At 37.2% G+C, this 13191-nt stretch overlaps 1 protein-coding gene across 8 annotated transcripts in view; it reads left to right on the top strand.

Annotated features, from left to right (window-relative positions):
- Window positions 1-13191, top strand: part of MCTP2 (multiple C2 and transmembrane domain containing 2) — a 122330-nt gene that overhangs the window by 50871 nt on the left and 58268 nt on the right. For all 8 annotated transcript variants that reach the window (XM_084532643.1, XM_084532641.1, XM_084532646.1 and 5 more), the window contains 4 exons: window positions 5227-5413; window positions 6191-6284; window positions 10426-10528; window positions 12878-12980. In XM_084532643.1, the coding sequence (XP_084388769.1) occupies window positions 5227-5413; window positions 6191-6284; window positions 10426-10528; window positions 12878-12980 (487 nt within the window). The remainder of the gene's footprint in view (window positions 1-5226; window positions 5414-6190; window positions 6285-10425; window positions 10529-12877; window positions 12981-13191) is intronic.

The raw sequence follows: 13191 nt of genomic DNA, 5'->3' as shown, positions 1-13191 counted from the left end.
ATGATCAGCAAACTGCTTATTCTATGAACAGTGGTGTTATTAAAGGTTTCAGCAATGGGAAACCCTCCGTGTATTAGATCTATCTTTAAGTTATTTTTACTGTCAGCAAAGAGAAAATATTGCTGTTGCTGCCTTAAGCACAGTAGACTTCACTGTAGCATCACATCAGGAAAAAAGTTTACTAGATTTTAAAGAGCAATTGCAAATACAAGTAAGAAATGCATCATAACCAGCCATGTTTGCACAATGCAGAAACTTTTGATACCCAATAAATGATGTTTTTATGAGTGGTTCAGATGCAGTAGTCTGGAAAATGATTCTGTAGGAAAACCAGAATTGAGGTGCCGTGTTTGTCTCCATGACTTCCAAGTTGAGTCTTGAAATTTCTGGATTGCACAACTTCCCTATGAGAAAGATTTAGTAAAATGGCTGTGTGCTATATTCAGTCATTACATACAACAGTATGTCCCAAAATAATATTCACATATTTTTAAGGAAAAGGCAAAATTTGCTGTGTGTTAACTAATAATTCTGTGGTTAACTTATGGATAGAGTAAAATTCATTATGCTCTCCCAGGGTTGTGTAGGCAGGACATTGTTGGTTAAACCTTCTTTAAATAAAAATAAAATAATAAAAAAGCATATATATTTTAATATTAAAATGAAGAGATTCACAAGGTGGAGTCATTTCTGATGATCCGTGTTGCGGAACTTCTGTGGAATAAAGACTCCTGTTAGTTCCATTAGACCTGGGATTTCATGTAGGATGGATGCTTTAAACCCTTTGGAACATGTCTTTTTTTTTCCCAGGCATAATTTGTTTTTAAGGTAAAATATTGTTCTTGAAATAAGACCTGAAGCCTATGGAATATATAGAATAAGAAATGTATTGGACCTTTGATACTAAAGACTAACACCTGGGGCATTTGTCTACTTCTGAATTAGTGAGAAAGCATTCAGTGCGATTTCATGTCACCCTTCTCCGATCATGAAATGAACCCTCATTGTCAGTGCGCAATGCAATCTAAATTATTACATTCAGCCTACCTACTTTGTCCCTATATTTCCAACGGGATCCAATTTTTCTTCCTTACTTAATATACTGCAGCACTGAGTGGTTCAGCTGCCAGTCTGACACTGAGGGGTGGCTGTATTTTGGTGCTGGATGAAATAATCCCTCTATTTAGTCTGCACAGAACTGCTAGTAACAGTTGCGGAATGTTTTTTGTGTCCTTTGGGATAAGAGGCAAGCTATAAACAGGAGATGATGTTAATGTATATTAATAAACAAAGGTGTTAACGTGTGCAGAATTTGTCTAGGCTGAGTTAAATTGTTTATGCCAAGTTGTTAGGGAGTGTTTCTGCATTAAGAAATATGTTTTGAAAAAAATTATACTACAGAATGTGGTTCTTTTCTCCACAAATTTACATCAAGAAAGAGCTTTTACAAAAATCACAAGCCTTAAGACGATGAGATATGAGGTGGGAGCGTGTCTGATATCTTTGAGGTATGCCTCTGGTAAAGGGTGTTTTTGTGACCTGGAAAAAATCTGTTCTAAAGGCCATGCAGTTGGCATTAAGCAGTAAAATCTTTGGTGGCTGGGCGCAAACCTTTCATTTAAATTTCACCAAATTTATGTCTAGAATCAGTCAGAATGGGACCATATTAATTGCCTTTCTGACACCTGTGGCATTTGAAATCCCCCTTCCAAATATTAATCTTGGACACAAGTTACTGTCTATTGTGGTAGTAATGCTGACCTCTTTCGTGAAGGGCTCCAAGAATTCGGGAGGGAAAAAAAAGGTAATGTTTTGTGTAGGTGTTATGATATATACTTGTATACGATATCATATATATATTTAAAGACATGTGCTCATGATAATTTGATGAACTATGGATTGGGTAATAAAATGTAACTCCATGACTACTGATAAGTGGCTAAGCCCAGCACCTTTTAGTGAAATTTTAACATTTCCTTCCTTGATAAAGTTAAACAGCTCACTCTGAACTTAGTACATACTGTTCTGAAGTAAAATTTGCATCTCTTCAAAATTGATTCCAAAAAGGGGGAAAGGGGTGGGTGGGGGGAGAATGGGTTTCTCAGTAAAGATGAAGGCTGTAAGTCAGAAAGTCTAAAGAACAATCATAAATGAAAACTAAAGTGGTGGTGTAATCCTCTACAGGACTAGAGGTCAATATAGAGGCTTAGACCTCTATATTGATCAAGAAAAGGGAGGAAAGCATTTAATTAATCGTGGTAAGAAAGGTGGTACATTTGTTTTCACAATGTGCTCTTAGCTTACAGACCTGTATCCCCTGTAGATCATGCATATGGCTGTGTCTGAAAGATTATTGAATCTAATATGTAATTCAGGGAAAGTTGTCAGCAAGCAGAGCTGTCCTATTCTGCGATGGGATTGCTATGTTCAGAATTTAACTCAGGAGATCATTTGCATCACCTCAGGTGCAAATAATCTGATAGTTTGGCCCCTTGGATTTAGATCAGGCTGCTTCTGAGCAAAAAATAAGGATAGTCTCCATTAGTTTTATTCTGTGCCCGTCATCATAATTTCTTGCCGTTTTCCTGTGGAAAAAGTTATCTGAAACATAGTCTTTCAGATATAAAGCTGAGAAAAAGGGAAAGGAAGAGTTTCTCTTTCAGGAGGATGAGGGAAATAGTTTTGAAATCATTAGACTCTGTTTAGTAGTGTAGAAGTGCTTGTGTGTAAAGTGATGAATTTATATAGCAAATTGAATATCTAATTGTTTAACCAAGATGCATCCTTTACAGTGTGATCAATTACCTTGTTTAACCTACATGAAACAGATTCTTTTTTCTTAAGCCATTTGCAAGTGCAAATGTGGATTTTCTTTTCAGTTCCTCAAAAGAAAATACGGAGACATACCTTGAGTGAACACAGATGTTTTAAGGAAGTTAGTTTGCACGGAAATCAGACATGATTTGAGGAAGAAATGCTTATACTCCATCTCCTGCTGCTTTCCCCTCCACATGTGCATCCCTCCTACCTCCACACCCTTATACTCAATCTTTTCTTTGACCTTTGGCTAATGAAATTCTTTGAATAAGTGAAACAATTCCAATTTGCCAAAACAAACTAGAATCATATTTAACTTTGCCTTTGAGATACGGGAAATTTCTGAGGTTATCTTATGGTGAGAAATGCACAGTTGTTTAAAAGAGCTGTCTTTTCCTCTCTCTTTCCCCCGTGGAAAGTTCTTAACATAAAAGGCAAATGCAGCTTTTCCCAGTTCTACGCTTTGTTGAGTGGGTGGCGTATGAAATGCCGATGTGGGAGATGTGGCCAGTGTTGCCAGCTGAACCACAGACCAGCTGGGTGACCCTGAGTTTTCCCCTCTCCTTGATTCTGTGTCTTCATCTGTAAAAATAAAAATTAAAAAAATGAGATAATGATGCATTCCCCCTTTTACACTGATACTTCAAGTATCAGTAAAACTGCTGCAGTCAGAGGAGCAACTGTGTTAATGCAGCCAAGGTGATGCTGACCTGCGTTGTGAAAGTGATAAGGTCTTTCTTAAATGCTTGCCTTTTTTTGTTTGTTGTTTTCCTTTCTGATGGTTCTTTTCTTGTCATATCTTTCTGAAGTGTCTAGGCATAGCAATGAGCTTTAAATGCAACCTCTCATTCTTGGAAACCGTGTTGAGAGGCAGCCTACGTGCTGAGCAGTGTTGGTACTCTCCCTGGTTTGTTTCTCTTTCAAAGCACTTGAAAGCAGTTAATAAGGGTAAACTTCCAACCTGTTGTGCGCTCAGCACAGTGAAGAGAGAAGAGCATATTTTAGGCAAAGCCATCCCTGTTGATTCTGGTCAGAAGCAGCTTACACAAAGAACTGGGTTTTAATACACAGAGCTCCTGGATGACTTACAAACTCATCAGAGCAATGACTTTTGCTTCATAACATAGCTTGTTGGGTTTTAAGGCTGAAATGTTTGGGGATTTTTTTTTTTCACCCCCCTTAGCATTCACAGAAAATAGGCTGTTAAGAAGCGGAAAGCATGCAATTTATAGCAGATGGGTATAAACTGCTCCAGCTCTACTACTGGAATGGGATCAATCAGGAACACTACATGCACCATTTACCCAGAAGAAACCCACCTGGGGGAACCCTGTGGAATTTTAGCCTATTAAGACAACACCTTAACAAGTTTAGTTTAAATAAAAACTTGTCGGCAGGCATTAAGCGGAGCGAAAACTCTCTCTCTCCATCATCTGCTTGCTGTCCCTTTGAGAAATGTGACTCCGTTTGCACTGTGGCAACAAAGCTTCTCCTTCCTTCTTTTTTTTTTTCTTTTCATCTGTAACTTTTGTTCAGCTCGTTCTTAAAAGCCAAGCCCCACAGAGGTTCAAAAAAGTTCCACTCCATTTACTGGACTTCTAAATAGAAGGCATTTAGCCGAGCAAAGTGATTAGACTTTGTGGCATTTAACTGCTCTCTTCACATATAACTGGTTGTCTGCTGATGTCTCCTTTAGCCCATCTTTAGCCCATCCTTATCTTTTATTATTGTCTCTTCATAAATGTTTTTTTGTTTGTTTTTAGTATCAGGCTAATGATGCATGCTGTGTGCTAGGGGTGGGGGAAGACTTTTAAGACCATCCTTCCCTTTGGGAAATATAACAGTACACTGAATACGTAGCTCTAGTAAGGCTTGTAAAAGAGATTGGGGCATACAGTATAATGTAGCATAAAATGGAGTATGTGACTTTAAAGAAACTAATCTATTTTAGGCTAATGTTTTAAATTTTGTGTTTGCCCCTTTTCTTTTCCCCCAGGTGAAATAAAATTGCATTTTGAATTCATCACAAAGCACTAGGGTATTTTAGAGGGGAAGTGAGGCAGGCCAGAGTTAAGTTTTCCTACTGTACAGCTTGCAGCCCAAACCTTTTACCTCAGGTTTACCACCAGATGAACCAGAAAGCACAACTGACAGTAAATGCAATGAAAACTGGCTGATTTGTTTCCCATGTCTAATTTTGAGTTTTATTTTTCTTGCGTTCTCTTGATCTTGTACAAGCAATTCAAATTTTATATACACACATCAATATTTAAAATGCTGCTTAGCACCACAAAGATTTTAATGCCTGCTTGCTACTGAAATCAATATCAAATGTTTTTTATATCTTTAATTTAAATTTATTTTTTCCTATCTTTTCTTACTCATTAACCTTTGGGAACGTTGTTCTAGGTGCAAAGTTGATATTACTGCCCTGCCAATAAAGCAGACCAATTGCTTAGAGCTGCCTCTGGAAAAACATCCGGGGTCCCTGCTAATGCTGATTGCTGTTGCCCCATGCACGGGAGTGTCCATCTCTGATCTCTGTGTCTGCCCTTTGGAAGACCCCAGTGAAAGAAAACAGATTTCACAGCGTTACGTGAGTTTCCATTTTTTTTGTCTTTCTTTTTTTTTTTTTTTTTTTTTTTTTTTTTCCCTTTATACTTGAAAGTAGTTAAAACTGCAGCCAAAAAAAGAGAGGTGGGGAAAAATTGTCCAGTCATAATAATGTCTCCTACCAGAGAAAACTGTTACATGGAGTAGTTATGTTTAGGATGACAAGGAGATTGGCAGGGCAGATAGACGAGCAATTTGGCTGCTTGTATTTGTTGAGTTTTAAACTAAAGCTTTCCTTTGAAAACTTGAATTGTAAAAACTTTAATTGTATTAAGAGATTATCATGGGGAATGAGAGACTGAATATCATGAAGAGAGAAGAGCATGATGAATTTAAACAAGTTGATAATACTTTTGAGAACTCCTGATTGAGCGTGCTACCTTCTCAACCTCTACTAGTTCTTCAGATCTATGTCTATTTTTTTTTTTTTAATGGACAGATAATAGAATCATGTAATCATAGAATTTCCTGAGTTAGAAGGGACCCATAAGGATCATCAAATCCAATTCCATAAAACTTCCATAAATAAGCAGGGCTCATTCCCATCTCCATTATAAAATTAATGTGTAATTTAAGTGAACTATGAATATCCTTAGGAGATGCTATCTTAGGTTGTCATGATACACATGGTTGCTCTGCAGTGAGAAATGATGTAGAAATATCAATAAATACAAAAATATAAGTTTCTCTGTAGTTCTTCAATTTGTTTCTTACTGAGTTAAAAATACACATCCTAAACTAAATTCTTTCCTCTTAACAGTGTATAAAGAACTCCTTTCGGGACATAAAGGACGTTGGCTTCTTACAAGTTAAAGTGTTAAAGGCAGTTGACCTGTTGGCAGCAGATTTTGCAGGTATTCCATTTCTGTTTTTCAGCATATGATGCAATAATGTGTCCTAAGTGTTATTTACACTTCGTGCAGTACTGTGAGTTGAATGTAGAAAAGTAAATTTTCTGATCACTTCTCTGCAGTGTGAAACCCCAAAAAACTGGGATACCAAGTGGTTTTGACTTTAACTCCCCAAATATGTGGGAAATGCCCACTGGTTGGCATTCTGGTTCCCCTTTGGATCTGATTGACATGGCCAGTAACTTAGGATGTCTTGATCAAATTTGTATTACACAGTGGCTCATCTGTGTGCCTACTTTCTGAAATACAAAATGAGATAGTTGGAACAGAAGTAAATGTTCCTCTGTAGATGCTGTGAGGTTTGATTTACTTCCTGTAAGCCTCATTGCAGAAGCTCAGCAAGTTTCAGGCTGCCTGTATTTACACCTAAGGAGGTGTATATCGAATACTGCCATCTGTTTTCTACTGTTTGTTCAAGGAGACTCGGTGGCTGGTGGGCACAGCATGTCACCAGCTTGTGTATGCTGCAGTAGGAATAATATGGTGTCAAATGAAACAAAAACACATTTAGTCTTTGCAGCAGGAAAAGGAAAGCTTGATACAGGTTGTCAAGTCCAGCTCTAGAAAAAGTGCTTGTGTGAGCATGAACTTTTCTGTGGTTTTATCCGTGATAACTGTGCTATGGGAAATGCCAATGTTGCATTGGTCACTTCTGTATTTTCAAATGACAATATGTAAACTAAGTGACTATGTAAAGTGATGATGCCTGCACAGGACCATCCTCACGTTTTGTTGGGTGTCTTGTGAGTTTCTGAATAAGAAGAAGGATTTTGGGGGCATCTGACGCAATGCTGACTGTGTGGGTTTGGGTGGCACTGCAGGCTGTCACCTGGGGGGCTGGGGGGAATAGAGAGAGATCCCTATTAATGGGGAAGAGCGTGATGGTTTCTCCTAGAGCTTGTTTGAAGCTTCAGTTTGGAATGATCTTCACAGCTTTTACTCCGTGAAAAGGGTAGAACTTCCACTGTGCTTTACCTCACATTGTGCCTAGTTCTGACAGCAATGGACACTAACACCATTTAAAAATACAATTTTATATTGTTTCTCTGGGGAAGAGATAGAGAATTGTTATTTCTCTGCAGTAACTGCCTGATATTATTATTTTTATCATCTTCTCCAGGATTCTGGAGACCTTTTAATTCCCCTCTGTATTTTGCAGCAGCGTATAATTCACAGACACAACATTGTGTGTTGTGTATTTGCTGACATAGTCTTTTTTTATTTATTTATTTATTTATTTATTTATTTATTTTTAAGATAACTTGTTGAAAAAGGCAGGGAAGATGCTAGAGAGAAAATGCTCTGGTATTCATGCAGACCGTGTAACATAGGAGAGCATTGCTCCTAGAATAAGGAGCAAAGATACTATTAACCATGATACTATTTCAGTTTCAATTCACTGCTTAGCCCTGTATATGAAGAAAAGGCTACTGCAGATACTAGTATTTTTAAAAACTGAAGAACTTGATTTGAAAACAAAAAAATCCTGCCAATAAGTAAAGGTGGCTTGTGCAGATGTTGTATCACAGCAAAGCAGAACTTTTGTCAAATGACAAGGCTAGGGACATCTAGAAGTAGGTGCATTTTCAATCCAGACAGCGTTGAGGGAAAGAACAGAGCCTGGGAGTTTGGAAAACTTGACTGATGCTAATGCAGTTGCAGTCAATGCAGTTGATGGATTTGGCCCCCTTTCCCTCAGTACTTCAACAGGAGCATGTGGGTGGATAATGAACATTGGAAGACATACACAGGTTCCTGATTCTGCAATTCGAAGACTTTTCATATGGAGTATGTGACATACATTCCTTGTGCATAGCAGAGAATGAAATTCTGCTTAAGTAAAAGGTTACTCAGTCTGTCATTATATTCAAAATAACCCAGGCTTTGAGCCTGATTCATGAAGCAAATGACAAATTGTTTTTCAATGGCAGTGCTGAAAATATCCTAGTATTATGCTGTAATAGACCCACCAAATTGCAAAAGGATGCAGCCATTTTAGGTAAAAATAGCATAATTTCTGATCGTGAAATGAGAGACATAAAGATTAATTATCTGTTCTGAGCCATTCATAAATGATTAGTGCAGCAATTATGGGTTTCCATAATAGAGCCCTCCTAGAGCAGTGCCATATTTCCTGCATTGCCAGGGAGACTGCTCAGATTTATTGTTATTGATAAAAGTAAATTCAAAGTCCAGCTAAAAATCTGATAAAGGAATAATTGTGGAGATGACAAGGGGTGTGAAGATTTCCAAGGGTTAATACGGGAGCCATTTGAGCAGGTGGAGTTCCCTCCTTGTCCTGTCCCACAGTGGTCACAGGTCTAGGGTACGTAAACTGCAGACCAGTCATCTCACGAGAAGTGTTATTCCACCTTATAGCTTGTTATTTACTCCCATAATAAATATCAGACTTTGGTGCGATTAGGGTTTCTGTTGTCAGTTAATACATATTGGCACTACAGATTTTAATTGCAAGTTCTTATCCTACTGTTATAATAGTTATCAGAAAAAAATCATAGTTTCTGCTTTGATTCTGAACAGTGATTCTGAAAATCCATACTTTAACATTTGATGTAAATTTTAGGTGATATTCCGTGCAGAGATATAGCAGATATGTAGAAGCTCTTCAGCAACAGCTAGCCCAGGCTGAGCCTTCCATACTTTTATATTCCTATATAATAGTTTTGTTGACATGAAAATGACTTTTTCTGCTTTGTTGGATGTTTGCTGTGTACGCATGAGAGTTCTTCTCAAACACTGCATTTGCTCACTGACCAAAAAATAGCATTCAGAATACCAAATTACACAGTGGGATTGTTTTTGGCATATACCAGTTTGCATTTCAAGCAGTTTCTCTGAAGGGCTGCTTATTGGGGAATGGGCACGTAAGCTGAAAGGGAGAAGACAAATAGATTCTACTAATATACATGGTTTTTAAAGTTTACCAATATTGACTAGTTAATATCCACTGTTTACATACTGAAAAGATTCCATTTTATTCTATAAACTTCTTATTATTGTAAGAACCTTAAAATGTCTGCATTAATAATACCAAAAGTAAAGATGAAGAAAACGAAAGCTTTTGCTTAAATATTGTTTTTTGTCTGCTGTCGAAATCCCTGCATTGCTGACATACTTAGTTGCACACATGAAAGTTAGGCTGGAGTGTCTGTGTCTGAGTTATGCATGAACACTGAAGTTGAGATTAAGTCAGATATTGAGCCAGACACACTGATAAAAGGAACTCTGTTCATGCTGGAAACTACTGAGCTGTGTTAAGTTGTGAAAGCTACAAATTCATGTAACGAGTTATCAAAAAAAAAAAAAAAAAAAAACACATTAGCAAACATGTCTTCATCACAACAGGTTCCATCCACGCTAGCATTCTCCTTTTGAGAGCTAGTTTGTTTTGATTTTATTTTATTTTTTTTTATTTTTTTTAAGTTCTTTACCTGGTTCACACCTGAATTCTCCAGTTGGTTCTTCAGTAGATGGGTTTTATTTAAGCTGTGATGCTGTGTAGGGTATGCATAGCTTCAAGAATTTGCTCATGTTGAACTGATTTGAGAAATGCTGCTGATACAGACACAATGCCGTGCTTCTTTTTTCATGGTGTGGGTACTTAATCCTCTGTTCAATGGGAGAAGGCCGCAAACTCTAAGCAGAGGATTAAACAACTGTAACTGAAGCCCTGGCACTTACCTGGGTGAGGATGACAGTGCTGCTTTCATAATGTTGTCTGAGTAGTTGTCAACTAGAGCAGATTTTTCTTGCTATAAAGATTTAGAGATTATTCACTGTAAGCTTCATATTTCAAGTATTCGAGTGAAGTTACCTGAATGAATTATAAGGTAAGTGTTACTGTTTCCAGGACTGAAGATGCATTGGTGATATTGTTTAGCAAGTCATTCCAACAGTGGGAGACAGTTTCCAATTGTAGTAATGGGTCTTACTCTTATTTGGTCAGTCACTTCCACAGCTGTACTGCAAAGAAAGAGTATGCATGCTAACTATAGTAACTGGTCCACTTTTTATTTATTTATTTATTTATTTATTTATTAATTTCACTGTGATCTTTCCTTAGGTAAAAGTGATCCTTTCTGTGTATTGGAGCTGGGAAATGACAGTCTTCAAACGCACACTGTTTACAAGAACCTCAACCCAGAGTGGAACAAAGTTTTCACATTGTAAGTAGATTGCTTTTGAAAACATGCTGAAATGCCAAACAGTTAGCAGTTTATCTACAAAAGCTATTGACTTTGGAAAAATACAAAGGTCAAGTTTAAGATATGTCATTTTTTCATAGTCAGAAGAGGATGTTGGAGAAATATCAAATATAACTCAATTAAAGCATTTGCCTTTTACTAGTTCTTGCATGGAGTTTATTAATAGAAGTCATTAAAAGAAGAATTACTGTGATATTTATAGGAAGAATCATGACTAGACATAATGGAGTCATATCTGGATCTAAGAGATAATATAACAGAAAGTGGAGACCAGATACTCACGCCTACATTTTCCATAATTTAAAATAAAATGTTTCATTGAACCATGGTAAAATACCTCATTTAATTTGTAAGCAAGCAGAAAATTAGAGCTCAAGTTGTTCCTGTTATATCTTATGAATTTAAACTAGTCAAAGATTGCTTAACCCAAATAAGAAGCTTAGATTTTAAAGATAATTAAAGGGTGCATTTTTAGGGTGACTTCATTAGTAACAAAAAGTGACAGTTATTGGCAGTGAAATTTGTCTTCTCTTATGCTGACAAAGATTTTTGTGAATAACTGAGTGGGATAAATGTCTCCAAGATTATAGTAGTCTGTGGAAAAGAAGGCAAATGTGAGGGCTAGCAGTTGAGCATTTATGACATTTACACCTGTCTGTTGGAAGAACAGTTTGAGAATCACAGACTTCTTGCAAAAACAACATTCCAAAACACTTAGCTGAATGTGAACGCAATAAAAAATATCTGATCCCTTTGATAGAAGTACTTTGCTGGATTTCTGTTTAATTCATGCATGCAGCTGAATGCATGTCTCTTGGAGTCCTTTTCTTTCTCTGTCTGTTCTCAAGAAGCTTCCACTCATCATTGTTTATTCTGAGGTTGTGCCAACAGATGAGTCTTTTTGGATGTTCAGCCAACAAAATAAACCTATTAAGAATCCAAAATAATTTTTTTAAGAAACAATTTGTTTCTGTATTTCCTGAGGGTCCCAGAAATGTCAGCTGTGGACTTTCACTAACTTTCTTACTGCTGTTGCACAGCTACTCTAAGCACTAAATCCACAGAGCCAGTCAGGCGCTCACAACTCTCTTCAGATTTTTGGCTTTTCTTTAATTGAGATCAAACACCTTAAAAGCTGTTGATGATCTAGATTTCTTTTGGAGCAGAGTGGATTGTTCTGAATCCATTTCAGCTTGAGCATTCAGTACTACCAGAGAGCCCTTCCCACTGTATTCAGATTTTCTGCAACACACTTACCTGTATGGCACATCTTAAGAAATATTTTATATCACTGGTAGCTATATTGTGTGGAAAATTGTAATGGCTTGTAGAAGAATATGGACAGTTGCTGAAGCAAGGGGTTTTTGATGTAATTTAATGACAGTGTCTCATAAATAGCACATATCATGGTAGTTTGGCTGCCACCAGCGGATCACATTGAAGACCATGGTGTGGCTGCTAGCCGGAGGGACAACCAGGTGGCTTTTAGGTCCTAACTGTGCTTCACGATAACCCACAACATGGTGTCACAAGCGGAGGGCCCAGGAGCAAAACTGCTCTGAAATAGCCTTCTGGATAGAGTGGTTGCACTCTGTTAAATAACAGACGCACTATATACCAAGTGCCTTTTTCTTTAATTCTAGCACATGGGAAAAGGAAAAGAGATAATGAATGCATCTCATAAGTCATCTCTGGTTACCCAGGATTTTTCAGACATGCATATAACTTTTCTCAAATGAGGCTCTGATTTATTAACAATCTGATAAATGGTCAGGATTGAGTGCCTGCCGCCACATTGGTCAAGCGTTTGCACTGAATGGAACACAAATATTGTACGTTTGGCCTTTAATTAGGGTTGTTAGATTTTTTTTTAAAGTAATTGGTTTTGCTAGTATGTTAAGAGGAAAATAATAGCCCAAGTCAAATGAAATTATATAAGGTTTGTTTCATGAATTATTTTTCTTGTATACTTACTGTCCTGAAGCCTAGTTTTGAATTCAGCCCTGGATATCTTTGTGACCAGTTTTTTCTGTTTGAGAGTGGAGTTCTACACTCTTAAAATCTACATCAGTGCACAGAAAATGTCACTGGTAGTTGTTATTTTCTTCACCTAGTTATGTGACTACAACACAAGGGGAAAGCTTGGGGAATACCCATCATTTGATTCAATTTTTTGGAATTTAATTAAATGCTAGTTTTATACTCCAAGGTAATACAAACTTAATTAGTAAAACAGTGTTCTCAGATCTTTGTGGAGAAGACTGTGCATGTATATCGAATATCATTTTTCATCTGTGCTTTTCATTACAGCCCTATTAAAGATATTCATGATGTTCTGGAAGTGACAGTATTTGATGAAGATGGAGATAAACCCCCTGATTTTCTTGGAAAAGTTGCCATCCCTTTGCTGTCTGTAAGTTACTTTTGCCATGTATATCTCTCAAACGTTGGGAGCAACTTGCATTTCTTTTCCCCTCTGTACAAAGCAACACAGATTTGGGGATAAACAGGTTTTGTGATCTATATGTGCCTTAGTTGGCAGTGTTTATAGTCCTTCCTAACGTAACAATCATTGCCAACCCATTTTAGTAGAAATTCGGTTGATTGGAAAGAAAATTGCTGAA

Source organism: Aythya ferina (genome assembly GCF_964211825.1).
Source record: "Aythya ferina genome assembly, chromosome: 11".
Lineage (NCBI taxonomy): Eukaryota > Metazoa > Chordata > Aves > Anseriformes > Anatidae > Aythya > Aythya ferina.
This window is presented reverse-complemented; position numbering and strand designations above follow the sequence as displayed.